The sequence below is a fragment of the Dama dama genome, chromosome X (assembly GCF_033118175.1).
Source record: "Dama dama isolate Ldn47 chromosome X, ASM3311817v1, whole genome shotgun sequence".
NCBI classification, from domain to species: Eukaryota; Metazoa; Chordata; class Mammalia; order Artiodactyla; family Cervidae; genus Dama; species Dama dama.
Genome location: NC_083714.1, coordinates 8,526,345 through 8,541,607, shown reverse-complemented (window position 1 = coordinate 8,541,607; position 15,263 = coordinate 8,526,345). Strand labels below are relative to the sequence as shown.

General features: G+C 61.7%; 1 protein-coding gene across 1 annotated transcript; it reads left to right on the top strand.

The window, feature by feature from the left end:
- Nucleotides 1-13,843, top strand: BGN (biglycan). The gene is made up of 8 exons (XM_061136300.1): nt 1-155; nt 8,507-8,758; nt 9,030-9,142; nt 9,898-10,111; nt 10,617-10,727; nt 10,997-11,090; nt 11,194-11,332; nt 12,713-13,843. Exons 2-8 carry the CDS (start codon nt 8,518-8,520, stop codon nt 12,908-12,910), a joined length of 1,110 nt encoding a protein of 369 aa, XP_060992283.1. The 5' UTR covers nt 1-155; nt 8,507-8,517; the 3' UTR covers nt 12,911-13,843.
- Nucleotides 13,844-15,263: the final 1,420 nt, after the last annotated feature.

Here is a 15,263-nt window from a genome sequence, read left to right as displayed (position 1 = left end):
CCCTCCCTCCGCCTCCCTCTCCCTCTCTCCCTCTCTCCCCGAACTGCCCAGGAGTGAGCAGCTGCTCTCAGACGACCCAACACACAGACACAGGGACTGGCCGATTCCTCAGGCTGCCCACCAGCCAGCGCGTGCCCACCGCTTGCCCTCCTCAGGTAAGGCCCCCACCCCCACAAGCCCCATCCTGTCCCCCACCATTCCTACAGCTGGCCTGGAACCACCCTTGCCCCGCTGTCTCATCCTCCAGATGCCCCGACCCTGCACCCCCCAAACTCACCCTCCTCGTCCCTACCCCTGCCCCCGCGGCCCCCTCACCGCCGTCTCCCACCCCCCGCCCCCAAGGCTGCTTGCAGATTCCCACGGCCCCCGGCTGCAGGCTCCCAGCATGCCCCTTCATGGCCACTCTGCAGCCCCTCCTTGGTCCCGGTCCCGTCTAGGCCTCTTTTCCCCCCTGGGTCCTCCAGGCATCTTCTCCATCCCCTTCCCTCTCCCCTTGCTCAGCCCTGCTTCACACTCCACATCCCCCTGGGCTTCTGCCTCTTGGAGGCCACCCCAGAACATCATCAAGTCCCAGGTATGCCCTGCACCCCCACCGCTGGCCTGGCTCCGGCTCCTGGTTAGCATAGACCTGCGGGCGCCAGCCTGAACTCAGTGCTGGGGAGCGATCCCCAGGGCCTGGGGCTAGACCACGGCATGGGCTCGGAGACTTGGTTTCCCAGGCACGCCCCAGGCACCCTGCCCAGATATTCCTCGCTTACTCGCAGGCGAATGTTCTGCGTTCACCTCCTCCTGGGTGAGGCATGGGTCCACAGAGCCGTGGCTGAGGGTGGGGGGTGGGGGGCCTGGGTGGGGCTGCCTGAGTGGCTCAGGCTTCTCTGTCCCCAGAACCTCCTTGAACTGAGGCTCCAAAGCAGAGTGCAGAAGGAAGCCCAGGCCACTGTGCCATGTTAGCCAGGCCGGCTTGGCCCAGGGCCCCAGAGGGCTCCATGGGTCAATTCGAGGACATCATCATTCCAGGATGGGCACCTTTAGGGAGGGGTGGGGTTCAAGAGATCCCAGGCTAGGTGCTCTGTTCCCCAAAGGCCACACCCCGCAGGTACCTGGGGCACCTCTAGAATGGAGAGAGCATCTCAGATCTGAAACCAAATGGCACCAACAGGGTTGCCCTCCAGAGCTGGTCCCACAGGACCCCCTACCCCATCCATTGCACAGAGGGGGCAACAGAGGCCCAGAGAGGGGCAGGAAACTGCCAACAGTGGCCCAGCCAGTCAGGGGCAGAGCTGGGGCCAGGGGTCAGGGCTTCTGACTGACAGACCCTGGCTATTGACCCCATAGCATCCAGGGAGCCATTAGAGACACTTGAGTGTTGATCATGATAGCTTATGGTCAACTGCAGGGTGTGCAGATTGGTGTGGGAGGCGGCCGAACCCCCGGCCCGTGTACTAGCAAGCTCCCAAAATGGCTGGCATGCCAAGGGACCTGCCAAGGAATCCAGCAGAGTGCCCTGGAAGACTAGGGGGGTGGGAGCCCCACCTCACCATTCTGTGGATGGGTCTGGGACCTAGGCATGGGTTGGCAAGAGCTTCCTGAGCTGGCTCTGCTTGGTGGAGCAGAAAGCCCAGGGTCCTCTGAGGCAGGGTGCTGGTGGGGGGCACAGAGCAGACCTCGCTCAGGCCTGGGAGATTGCTCTCACAGTTGAAGCTTCTTAAGGGCCACTCAGGTCGCCAATGTGGCCAGTCCCGTGCCCTGAGGTCTCCTGCTTCTGTGCCCACTCCCCTCCTGGCCGGCCACCCTGTGGGGACTGGTTGGGATTGAGAGAAGCTGTAGATGCTCTGGAATGTGCATCCAGGCTCTCGGGTTCATGAGGAGAGATAACACGTCGCTGCCCCTGTGTGTGCACAAGTGAGCGCCTCCTGGCTGCCTGCAAACACTTATGCCATCTGCACCCTGGTGGTTGGGCAGAGGTGCTTTTGTGCGGAATGCCCCATGACCAGCTGCCATAGGCGCATCGAGAGGAAGGCACATGGCTGTCTTGCAACCACAGGGGCAAGGCCGTGGAAAGAGGCTGGCATCAGGGAGGGCTCCCATCACCATGTAGCCAGCAGCTGAGTGGCAGCCCTGCCACCCTGGCTGACTCACCCACTGGCCCACCTTCAGGTTCCGAGGACCCAGGTCACAGAAGGCATTAACCAGCCTATTGCTTTTAATGCCCTGCCCTGGAGCAGGGGCCTCACTGTGTTGATGGGGAGTCTGAGGCCCAGCCCCTTCAACCACAGGTCTGGCGGCACTTCTTTGCCAGTTGATTTTAGGGGCCCAGAAACGTGGGGTGCTAGCCCTCTCACCGTTGTGCAGGGTGACATACAAGCCTTGGCCTGAATTTCTCCCCAGTCCCATCAATGGCCCTGGCTCATCACAGAAGGGTGAACGGGGAAGGACTGGAGCAGAGCGGGTATTCAAAAGACAAGAAAGCATCTCCTCTCTTTAGGGATACTCTGTAGTCACTCAGGACTGCAGAGGGTCCCTTCCAGCATTGGCGTCAAGTCCCAGAGGAGGAATCAGTCATGAGCCTGCTTCCCAGAGCCACCCACAGCCAGCCCTGGAGAAACCCCAAGGAGACAGGCCCGTCCAGTGGTCATTTGTCCTTGGTCACCTGGGACATAGCCTGGGACAGTGGCTGGCCCCCAGGGCCACCCAGGAGCACGTGAACAGCAGGCACAGCCCAACGCCTAAAGTGTCCGTAGGGCCAGGCACTGTCTGGCGTGTGCCCCCTGCCCCCAGGCAGGGCCCCAGCCCCATTCCAGGGTCTCCAAAGCTCCACCTGCTAGGCCACTGAGCTGTTGGTCCTTTGGCTGGCATATGTGGGCCCTCCCCTTCCTTGCCCATGTGCTAACACCCTAGATTGTTAGAAAAGGTCTTCCCACGCCCACCACAACAGCCTCCCAATCGTCCTCATCAGTTACCCCAGGGTGGGAGATCTCGGTCCCTGCCTTGAGCTGGGCACCCCTCCCTGAGCCTCTCTACCCTGCTGGTGGGACGGGACACACCAGCCCAAGGGTTTAGCTCCACTCGAGGGGCTGGAGGGTGACAGTGAGCCTCCTGGGGCCCCCTGCTATGAGCCGCAGGGGAGGAAGGGGGATGGGCATGGGCTCCTGAAGGCAGGCACACAGGATCCTGCCAGCTCCACCCTCCTCCTGTTGGCTGGTTCTCGGGCCAGACAGTGCCCTCCCATCCCCTCTGTCCTCTCTGCTCATGTACTGGGCCCACCCAAACTTCGATCATGCACAAAACCTTCTTGGTGAATCCCATCTTCAAGGAAGCCAGTGGGAGATGGCCTGAGGGGGAATGGGGAAGGGGTCTGCTTAGTCTTGCTCACTGGGGCTGTGGTAAGATGAACCTTCTAGATAAGAGGTCCTGGGGTGAAAGCCCTCCCACACCTGGAGTCGTCAGCCCCAGGGTCCCCCAGGGCTTCCTTCATTCCCTCTGGGCCCCTGCCCAGGCTCTTGGAGCACCAGCCACAGTTCAGCCCTCTTTGGCTTGTCCCCTACCCTCTCAGCAGCCCAGTTTGTGCTCCTTGGTGGGCTGGGATCTCTGACATCCCAAGCCCACCAAAGGTGCTGGGGACTCTGACGACTCCCCGCTTCCTTTCCCTGGGTAACACATCCAATCTCGGGGTTCAGGGGCCTTGGGGCTCCACCCAGCCAGCTCACACCTAGCTCTCCTGGTCCATGGCGTGAAGGCCCAAGTCAGCAGAAACTGCAGCACGGAGCAGAGCTGCAGGACACGGGGCAGTGGGCTGGGAGAGGTCCCAGGCTGCATGCAACAGTGAACCTGCCGCCACATCTTGCCCACCAGCAGCCTCTAGGAGAATCAGATAGCCCAAAAGGGATGCAGCAGTCAGAGGCCAGAGTTTCCAAAGGATCACAGATTTGGGCAACAAAACTGGGACCTGAAGGAGCCAGACAGAGGGCAGAGGGAGACTGGCTCTGGGAGCCCTGTCTCCGGAGACAGGGACAGCTGGGGAGCTGGGTGCCACCTCCAACCTCTCACAGTCTCAGTTCCAGTTTGGCCTTGATGGTGGTCCTAGGGGTTTACAGGCTACCCCACCACACGGAGGGGGAGCCCTGGGAGGGGCTGAAAGTCACAGGTCCAGCAAGACCTAGGCTGGCTGCAGAGGGTGACCTCCACCCCAAGCCAAGCCCCCAGTCCCACAAGGGAGCAAGGCAGCCAAGGGCCTCAGGTTCTGGAAGCCGGGCTGAGAACATCTCCCTGTGGGGTCCGGCGCCTGCTGGGACCTGAAGGCTTGGGGGACCCTCCAGGCCAGGGTGGCGTGATGGCTTTCCCAGGCCACTTCCCTGCAGCTGGAGGCGGGGCAGGGCCATCTGTCCCCACGGGCCGAGGGGAACTATTGATGGTGCCGGCCCGAGAGATGCTATGTTTCCAGAAGCTGCGTGATGCAAGCCTGGGGCCTCCAGACCCACAAGACAGAGCCCTGTTTTCCATCAGCGTCACCTCCAGCCTGAGTCGTGGAGAGGCAATGGGAGAGACAGCACTTCCTGCTGGCCCTGGGGAAGGCTGAGTTAGGAAATCATTTGGGCCTCCTGTTGCACCCCTGGGAAGTGACAGCACCCTCACTCTCCCTTGGGCTTTCTTCAGCGAGCAGGAGAAGGAAAGCTCTGGGGCGGAAAGACCAGGTGACCTGGCTCATTTCCTGCCTGACTCCTGGCACGGTGGAAGGCCAGCCCTTAGACCTTTCCGCCTTCCAGAGGTTTCCCAGCAGGATGGGGGGTGTGATGGGTGTCTTCAGGGCTGTGGGGAGAGAGGTCTGGCCTGGGTAGCACCAGCCACTGGCCCAGGGCCAGCTCCTTGCAGCAGATGGGCTGGCTCCTTGTGGGTCTCTGACACCCACATCCAGGTCGAGTCTGTGCCTGAAGGCTGCGGGGGCACAGGACCCAACAGGAAGGAGCCGTCCTGGCCAGCCACACTTGGATGCCCGCTTCCCTCAGAGCTGGAAGGCGTGTTGAGGCCACAGCGGTGGGTTCAGGGGTGGCTGGGGTGTAGACACAAGCAGGGCAGGGCTCACCCCAACCCCCACTGCAGCCACCAGCCCCTCACACAGTCATCCCCACATGCGCACACACACATCAGCTTCAGGAAGACCCAGGGATAGCACCCGTGCCCTCTGTCTGGGTGCCACCTAAGGGGAGACTAGAGCTGGAGGGTGCAGGGGATGATGGGTTGGATTCTGGGGGGGAAGCGGACAGAAAAGTGCGCACCAGCAGGGCTGAGTGGAAGATGGCACGTGTGTCCGAGTTCAGGTAGGGTTGCTCGGTGGAGCCAGGCACTGGGCTTAGGCGTCCGGCATCTGTGACTTGGCAGCTGTGGGCCACACATCTGTAAGCGAGTTCCCAGGGCCTGCCAGACCTCAGGGCCCGCTCCTGCCACCCTTGGCCTGGTGTGAATGCCTGGCATGGCCCCTCCGTGTTCTCAGTGGCTGCCAGTGCGTCTTGTTTTTCTGGGACCTGGAGCCATCCCAGTCAGAGGACTGCGCAGCCTTTCAGAGGGCCAGACAAGGAGAGCCATGTTGGGGGGGGGCGGTCCTCACTCCCACCTGTGGGCGCCTGGCCTGAGGCCTCACCGCCATCACCACTTCTTTCTGTTGCTCTGAGGAGGTGGAGCTCGTTGAGCTCAGAGAACCCCCTGATGAGGCCCAAGGCCACCTGAAGTCCTCTGGGACACGCCCAGGGAAGCCAATGAAGGGAAACTGAGGCCCAGAGGCCTGGCTAGGCTGGGGGGACCAGCCATGGTTCTCACCCTCTGTGTCCATAGTGAAAACCTGAGGGCCTGGCATCACCTGAGGTGGGTTCTTTTCTCTAGGTCTCCATTTTCTCTTCCATCAGATGGAACTTCAGTCCTGGGCGCCCCCTCCAGGCCCCTCCCTGGCTCCTTTTGGCCCTGAGGCCCGGGGGTGTCTTTCGTGGTCTCTGGCAGGCTTGGTATGCAACCGGCCCCTCTCCCCTCTGCACAGTTCTGGGCGCTGAGTCTCTTGCCAGTTCTCTGTGGGGAAAGGAGGGCTGTGGCGGAAAGCCCGCCAGCCTGCCCACTGCCTGGGCCTGGCCAGGAGCCAGGGAGAACCAGCCAAACCTTGTCCTCTGCCCTGAGGGCTCTGGGGGCCTTCAAGACCTCAGCCTCCCTCTCCCTCAGACTAAGCTTCCAATGGGGCCCGCCCTTCCCCACCCTGCACCCCCAGGGAGGGTCCCAGGAGCCCACGTAGAGCCTCAGTGGCTAGTTCTGCCTGGGAACTCCATGTGGAGGGCCCAAACCCAGGCCAAGGCTCCCTGTGGAGGCCCCCAGGCCTCCCCGGTTCCCCAGGCCTGGCCGGACCACCCCACCCCAGCCGTCCAGGTGGATGGTGGATCCCAGAGCCTCCCAAGGCTCCAGTGGGGTGTTCCAGCCCTGACTCATTCCCCCTGTGAGGTAGCGGCTTTGGGAGGGGTGCCAGGGGAAGGGGGAGCAGTCTCCTCCGCCTCCTGCTCCATCTTGCCCTCCTGCCTTCATCCTCCCCTTCACTTCCTCTTCTCAACTTTGGGTGTCCAGCCGTGCCTGGGAAGCCTGGGCCCACCCTACCTTGCCCTGTGCTTTGAAAACCTGTGGGAAGGAAAAGGGACTAGTGGTCCAGGTAGGCAAACCCAGGGTCTTCTCCCCACTCTGTGCCAAGACCCTCGGGGCTGGGGGTGGGGTGGGGTGGAGACTCCCCCAGTCCTATGGGACCAGCATAGGGCTGGTGGGACCTTGAGTGTGACCACGGGCGCTCAAGGCCCAAAGGAGCCAGGAAGGCCAGGGGCTCCCCCAACCAGGAGGGACCCTCACTTTGCTGTGTGACCTGGGAGGCAAGGCGGCTTTTCTGAGTCTATCAGTGGGGGCTGCACACTCATGAGGGTTGCCGGCCTGCTGGGGGCGCTCTGGGGCTGACTCTGACGCTAAGGCCACTGAACCCCCACCTGGGGACTCCGCCCCCCACCTCCAGCATCTGTCTGCCAAGCGCACTGCCCGCCCCAGCTGCTGCAAAGGTAGGAGCCAGGACAGGTCACATGACCAGCTCTGAGGGGCCAGAGAGGTGCGAGAGAGGGTGGCCAGATGGCAATCAATGGGAACCCCAGAGGGCAGAGCTGTTGTGCCAACAGGTCGGCAAGTGGCCACAGGCCCTCCCACCGCCTGAGGGTGGCAGGGCTCCAAGGCAGCAGCCCCCCAGGCCACCAGCCCAGCCCCACATCCACTGGGCCTGCCCAGGGCTTCTCCCCACTTTGCAACCAGGCCTCAGGCTCGGGGGGGCTCACCCCAACCCCTCTGAAGCCCCAAAGAACCCCTCCCCTGGCCAAGATGGGCCCCAAGTGAGGGCCTCTGTGGGGTAGGGCTGAGGTCCGCACATGGGGCAACCCCAGACACCCTGTGCTTGGGAAACAAGCAAGGCGGGCACGTGTATCCCTGTGTCACACTTGGGAAAATGAGGCTGGGGCTTGCTCAGGAAATCTGGGTGAGGGGGCATCCTCTTCAGGGACAAGATTTTCTGCTAGAGGAGCCCGTGTGGATGGGGGCAGCCTCTGCTGGAGGAGGAGAAGGCAGGCAGATGTGGGCACCAGGGGCAGGCTCGGGCAGGACGGCTTTCCCCCCACTCCCACCCTCAGCCTGCTTCCTGGCCTGGGGGACTCCAGACAAGCCTGACCCTGCCCGCCACCCTGGCAGTAGCCTGTTCCCCTCCAGTGGCCTTTCCAAGGGGGCAGGCCGTGGATAGAAGGCAGGGGAAGGCTTCGTGGGCCAGAGGAGGAAGCCAAGGCCCCCCAGTAGCAGCAAGGATGTGGGGGGACATCAGGGTTCCCCCTCGATCTCTGGCATTCCATACATGGGCTGAGAGGATGCCCCCTCTTCTGCTTTGCTCCAGGGCTAGCCCAGCTCTGCCCAGCATGCCCACCCTGGTGCCTTGGTCTCTTGACTTTCTGAGAAAAACGTGGGTGCGCTGCAAAGGGGGCTCAGGCAGGAAAGGATTGGCCCTGGCCCCCGTGGTTATCTTTCAATCTTAACTCTTCAAGATCTGTGGTGGCAGAGGACTGGGTTTCCCTCTCCGCCACCTCCACTAACCTCCCCGATCCCCCCACACACAGGCTGAGGCTCACTCAGTGTCCTGTGCGGGGAGGGGGGCAATGCATGTGTGTGTGTGTGTGCTTGTGCATTGGAGGGGTGCAGACTCCCTAACTGGAAAGACAGGGCATGGCCCACGGTGGCCAAGTCCTGCCTGGAAACAGAGCAGGACAGAAGGAAGCCAGCCATGCCCCTACCCTGCCCAGGGCCTCCTGCCCACCCACACCTCCCTCCTGGCCACTCCAGCCCAGGGTCTGGCTGCCCTGGGGAGGTGTGACAGACATGAGGACAGCACACACACAGAACCCCAGCCCCCTGGGCATGGGCATCGGCTGGGCTCCTCTGATGGCCCCTCCTCACCCTGGCTTTGCAGGCACGCCCACCATGTGGCCCCTGTGGCCTCTTGCGGCCCTGCTGGCCCTGAGCCAGGCCCTGCCCTTTGAGCAAAAAGCCTTCTGGGACTTCACTCTGGACGATGGGCTGCCCATGCTGAATGATGAGGAAGCTTCTGGTGCAGAAACAACCTCGGGCATCCCAGACCTGGACTCCCTCCCACCCACCTACAGCGCCATGTGCCCTTTTGGCTGCCACTGCCATCTGCGGGTTGTTCAGTGCTCCGACCTGGGTCAGTCTGTGGTGGATGGATGTGGAAGCCTGAGGGTGGGCAGGGGGTGATCCGGATCCAGCCCAGGGATCTTGATTTCACTGTGGGAGGGTGTCCCTGGGTCTGCTTGAAAGAATGTGGGGAGGGAAAAGAGTGTCCAACCCTGGCCTTGGAGCTGCACCCATTTGCGGCCACGGAGTCCCCACGTGAGGGTCCACATGTGCGCCCCTTTGGGGCTGGGGCTGTGGCCGTGGCCTTGGCTCACACTGCTGACTGCTGCGCCGGCCCCCAGGTCTGAAGGCTGTGCCCAAGGAGATCTCGCCCGACACCACCCTGCTGGACCTGCAGAACAATGACATCTCTGAGCTCCGAAAAGATGATTTCAAAGGCCTCCAGCACCTCTACGTAAGCCTACCCTGGCTCTTCCAAGGGTCTGGGAAGAGGCAGCAGGCCTGCAGCCCGGTGGGCGTGTGGAGGGGTGGGGTCCCGATGGGTGTGGGCACGCACTTGTGCAATGTGAGAGAAGACTGGGGACCCAGGGAGTCCTGAGAGAGGTTAGGAGGCAGCTGTGGCGGGAGCACCCAGGGTCATGGGCACATGTGCAATGTCAGGACAAGATAAAAGGAAAGTGAAGTTGCTCAGTCGTGTCTGACTCTTTGCGACCCCATGGCCTGTAGCCTACCAGGCTCCTCCATCCATGGGATTTTCCAGGCAGGGGCACTGGAGTGGGTGGCCATTTCCTTCTCCAGCAGATCTTCCCCACCCAGAGATCAAACCCGGGTCTCCCCACATTGCAAGCAGACTCTTTCCCCTCTGAGCCACCAGGGAAGGACAGGATCACCCAGCCCAATTCTCTCTGTTGACTGTTACCTTTGCATCTTATTGGCTCCTCCCAGCAACTCAGAAAGGAAAGGTTGCATCGCAACCAGGGTGCAGGTAGGGTAACCAGGGCACGAGCTGCAGCGACCTTGCTGGACCTGAGTGCCGGCTCCCGCTCTGCACTCTGCCCATGAACAGAGGTAGATCTCCTGGAAGCTGAGCTGGGGCTCCAGCATCTGTGAAGCCCCGACAATGTGAATCACTACCTCAGGGGCAAGCAAGAGGGGAGAGGAGAAGGCAGGCAGGCAGGCGGGGAACTGAGGCCTTCTGTGCCACCTCAGGCCTTGGTCCTCGTAAACAACAAGATCTCCAAGATCCACGAGAAGGCCTTCAGTCCCCTGCGGAAGCTGCAGAAGCTCTACATCTCCAAGAACCACCTGGTGGAGATCCCTCCCAACCTGCCCAGCTCCCTGGTGGAGCTCCGCATCCATGACAACCGCATCCGCAAGGTGCCCAAGGGCGTGTTCAGTGGGCTTCGCAATATGAACTGCATTGGTGAGTCAGGCCCGCCCTGTGGTGGTCCTCAGGTGGTCCTGAGGTTGTGGTGAGGGTGGACAGGGAAGGGGGAGGGTCAAGGAGGGGGTCTCTGCCCGCCGGAGCAGCCAGGTGCCATGGACAAGCCAGCTGGCCTCACAGAACGTTCTGGAGGCTTGCCTAGGGTCACACCCCAGAGCTGCCAAGGCCAGGTGAAGAGAAACCCAGGCCCATAAGGAAAGGACAAGTATAGAGGTGGCACAGCCTGCCAGCCAGGGGCCAGGTGGGAGAAGCTGGGCTGGCTCCCCTTGTCCCCGAGGGCCCATGCCAAGCCCAGGGCCCTTGGTAGTTCATGGTGTTCAACAGCAAGGAGTTTGCAGCTCATCCAGTAAATTAGTGGCACTGCTTTCAGGGGGAGATGGGGGAGCGGGTGCTTAGTGGGGGCCCCTTAGGAAGCAACAGGCCCCAAGGGTATGGGGACAGATGCTTAGCCTTGGCTTCAGGGCTGAGAGAGCCTCTCTCCTAGAGATGGGTGGGAACCCCCTGGAGAACAGTGGCTTTGAACCTGGAGCCTTTGATGGCCTGAAGCTCAACTACCTTCGCATCTCCGAGGCCAAGCTCACTGGCATCCCCAAAGGTAGGGAGGTAGCCCTTCTTTCCCACATTTTGGGGGGCACAGGTGGGGGGCACAGGTAAGGAGCCCGGAGCCATCTGGAGCCACCACCCAGTGTACTTGGGGAGGGCTTTGGTCGCCCCTCTCCCATCCTGGGGCAGAGTTTGGCTCTCTGCTCCATCAGGAGTGAAATCGTGCACACACACACACACACACACACTCAGGACCAGCCCTCCCCCACCCCACAGTCTTCCCTCCTGGATTCAACTCAGAGGATCCTTTTTTCCTGGCAGACCTCCCCGAGACCCTCAATGAACTCCACCTGGACCACAACAAAATCCAGGCAATTGAGCTAGAAGATCTGCTCCGCTACTCCAAGTTGTACAGGTAGGCTGGGGAGGGGGGTGTCTCAGGGGGCCCTGAGTCTGCCCAGTGCCCTGTGGCCCACAGACCCCATTACATCGTCTTTTATTCATCTATCCCTTCCCAGGCTGGGCCTGGGCCACAACCAGATCCGCATGATTGAGAACGGGAGCCTGAGTTTTCTGCCCACGCTGCGGGAGCTGCACTTGGACAACAACAAGCTGTCCAGGGTACCGGCTGGTCTTCCAGACCTCAAGCTCCTCCAGGTGAGAGCCAGGTTTTTCTAACACACGGCAAGGGGAGGGGGCAGCCGATGTTCCCAGGGCAGCTGCTGAGACCCTAGCTGTCAGTGCTCGGACCCATCGCGGAGCAGAACGGGACCTCGCTGTGCAGCTGGTCAGATGTGTGCTCTGGCTGGTGACTCCAGCTCCTCATCTGGAAAGGTGATGAGAAAGCGAAAGGGCAGAGTAGGGACCACACTGGGGACAGCGAGGAGGCTGGGTACAGGGGTGGCGAGGTGGCAGGATGCGCCAGAGCCAGCCTGGTAGATACTTGAGCTCAAGGTCTCTCGGGTGGGTTCAGTTCAGTTCAGTTCAGTCTCTCAGTCGTGTCAGACTCTTTGCAACCACATGGACCACAACATACCAGCTTCCCTGTCCTTCAGCAACTCCCAGAGTTTACTCAAACTCATGTCCATTGAGTGGGTGATGCCATCCAACCATCTCATCCTCTGTCATCCCCTTCTCCTGCCCTCAATCTTTCCCAGCATCAGGGTCTTTTCAAATGAGTCAGCTCTTCGCATCAGGTGGCCAAAGTATTGGAGTTTCTTGGGTGGGTGGGACCCCACAAAGGTGCCACAGGCCCAGGGGCTTGGGGAACAGTCTGGGCAGGAAGTGGCTTGATGAGGGGATCAAGGGGTCCTCTCAAGGTCTTCTTCGGGCCTGCTCTGGACCTCAGTCTCTGCCTACATGCCAGGAGACTGGCCATTCTTGCAGGCTGTCCAGTCGGGGCGAGTCCATCACCCTGCCCTGCAAGGGGATTGCCAACTTACAGCGGCAGTGCCCTCTGGCGGCCATATCCTGCCACCTCTAGAAGGCACTGTTGCAGCCCTCCATGCTGCACCCCTCCACCCCACCCCATCAGACAGTCCACGCCCCCCACCCTACAGTCCCATAGAGAGAGCCTTCAAGGAGTTCGGGGGGGGAGGCAAGAGCTCCTGAGAACTGGGAGGAGGAGGAGACCCTCAGTCCAGGGAACCCAGAGGAAGGCCAGGGACTGTGTGAACCCAGGGTGGCATCCTTCCCACATCAACAGCCCCATTCACACCCACCCCACTAACCCCCCATCCCAGCACCCAGTCACACACCAGTGCCTGAACACTGCTCAACAGCCACCTGACAGCCATACGCAAGCCTGGTTGTACTCCTCCAGACAATGGAAGAATCACCTCCAGGCCCTCAAAGGGTCGTATGGATGCAGCACATGAACCCCTGAGGCGGCTGGGCAGGACTCAGCTGGCATGGAGGGCACCAGCCTTATGGGTTCTGCCCGCTGCTTGGGCTCCCCAAGTGGGGCCGACTCTGGAACAGGGTTAGGGGCAGGGGCAAAGGGGCCTGCTGCCCTGAGCCACACCTCTCTGTCCCCAGGTGGTCTATCTGCACACCAACAACATCACCAAAGTGGGCGTCAACGACTTCTGCCCGGTGGGCTTCGGGGTCAAGCGGGCCTACTACAACGGCATCAGCCTCTTCAACAACCCTGTGCCCTACTGGGAGGTGCAGCCGGCCACCTTTCGCTGCGTCACTGACCGCCTGGCCATCCAGTTTGGCAACTATAAAAAGTAGAGGCTGTGGCAGCCGCTGTGGTGGTGGCCTGGGAAGGGTCTCTTGGGGTGCATGGCACGTGTCCTGAAGGGGCAGCAAAGCAAGGGAGCCAAGCCCTGCCTTCGACCCCCACCCTCCACTCACGGCCCCTTGACACCCCCACACTGGCTCCCAAGTGTGCAGGTGGGGCATGATGCCTGGGCCCCATCACATGCCCCGTGGCTTCAGAGCTGCCCCTGCCCACCCACATCATACCCATTCAGAGGCGCCCCCCCACCAAGCTTTCTTCCCATTCACCCCAAAAGCAAATGATCTGAGGCTCCAGTCCAAGGAAAACGGTCCTTGGGTCTGGGGGGATCAAGGATGGAGACCCCACTAAGCCCACCCCACCTGCCAGACTCACATCACTCCTCAGCCCAGCCGGCTACCTTTGTCCTCCTCAGCCCCCTGCCATCCTTCTGCAAGTTCATGGCCCCCCAGGGCAGCCTCCTGGGTCTCCTGGCCCCTGGACCAGTCTTGTCCAGCTCTCTCTGTCTGTCCCCCCCACCCTCGTTTCTGACATACTTGGGCTAGGTCTGCTTTCTGTTCCTCTGGGCTCTGCCCAGCCCTTACCCAGGCAGGCAGGAGTGGGGGACAGCTGCCCTCCTACTCTGCCCAGGCTCACCCAAAGCCTGGGTGATCCTTCTGGAACCCAGCAGACAGGGAGGTGCTGCACCCTCTCCTCCACAGCCAAGAGTGGAGCCCTGGGCTCAGCCAGACGCTGAGGGTCTGTCCCACTGGAGTTCCCATCACACTTCTCACTGTCCATCTTCCCCCCATGATGGCTCAGTCTCCCCTCCCCTTGCCTTCTGGCCTCTGGTCTGGTGGGGGTTTCAAACCATCACACCCAGCTTGAGGAGGGGCTGCTTCTGAGGTCGATTGTTGTCTTTCAATTAAAGAAACACTGTGCAATAAGGCTGTGTGTGTGCCACCTCTCAGGGTGCCTGGGGACCCAGCAGAAGGGGGAGCCACACTGGGCTACTGCGGCTGGCTCCCAGGTTCTGCCTCTGTGTGCCCATGCCCAGCCTTGGGTTGCCTACTCGCTGTTTTCCCTGCCTTCAAGGAAGGGTCCTGAGCATCCTCAGGTTGGAGGCTGGACCTAGAGGACCCGGGAAACCAGGCAGAAGGCCCCAGGCTGCCCCCTTTCCCTCCCTTCTAGCCCTACCTTCTGTCGCCTGGGCTATCCCTGAAGCAGAGCTGGCTGCAGACCACCAGAGGGAGCTGGTCTTGGAGTCTGGGGGCTCAGAATGGTATGGGATGTCGGCTGTGGGCAGAGCCGTGTGCCACACCCATGTGAGCACCAGGGGGCGCACTCCTAGGAGGTTCAGGCCTCATGGGGACAGGATCCAGTGCCATGTACACTCACCTGTGCTGGCTTGGCCTAGGCTCCCAGCAGCGCGTCCACCCAGTAGGTCCCCCTGTATGCCAGCAGAGCCATGCCCAGGTCGTAGCACGCAGGCTCAGGCTTGCTAGGAAGGATCGCGGACACAGCTGGTGAAGCCGGGGGACACAGATCTGCCCTAGAGAGGACGAAGGGAGGACAGTCCTCAGAGAAATGCCCCTTGGGTGGCAAGCCCGTCGGGCTAAGCAGGAGGCAGGCTACCTCCAGCCTGACGGCTCTGCCCTCGTCCCGCACCAGGGTCCTGGGCACTGGGCCATGGGAGCCAGGGCTTCCCTGAGCAGCCATGGGCCACCGACGGAACACGAGAGCCTGGATCTGTGTTTGAAGGCCCCGTGTGGTCTTTTGTCAAGGTGGTGGCCCCAGGCAGTTCATACCAGCCCTGACCTGGCAGCCCGTGCTGGGTCCCTTCAGTGCTGGAGCTGCCCGGGCCCTCTGGGGTGGCAGGGGCCCTGTGTCACCCCTGGCGATGATGCTCTGCCCCAGGGGTCTGGCATGGAACTGCCTTCGCCTCTTCCTGAAAGCCCTTCCCTCCTGAGGCTGGAGCCCACGGAGGTGGGGGCCAGCAATGGATGAATACTGCACCCCCCCAGGTTCTCAGAGTGGGGCCCTTCCACCCCTTAGGCCCTTCAAGAAGAGGGCTTTTCCTTTGGGGGACGGGAGGTGCTGTTCAATGTGGTTGGCCCCGCGATAAAATGCCACTCATCGGCATCATAGCACTATTCTGGGCCATGTGTTCCACGGCCCTGGCGATCTCTGCTGAGCTGGGCAGGCTTGGGGCAAGGGCAGTGGCCGGGAGCCAGGAGTCAGGGCCTCGATCAAGTCCCCTCACTGGCGGGAGCTCAGGGCACCAGATCCTGGGGCACAGGTTCAACTCAGTACCCTCCGCCCCCACTGGAGATCGTGGATGCCTGTCTTCTCTCCTGGCTGCCCTGC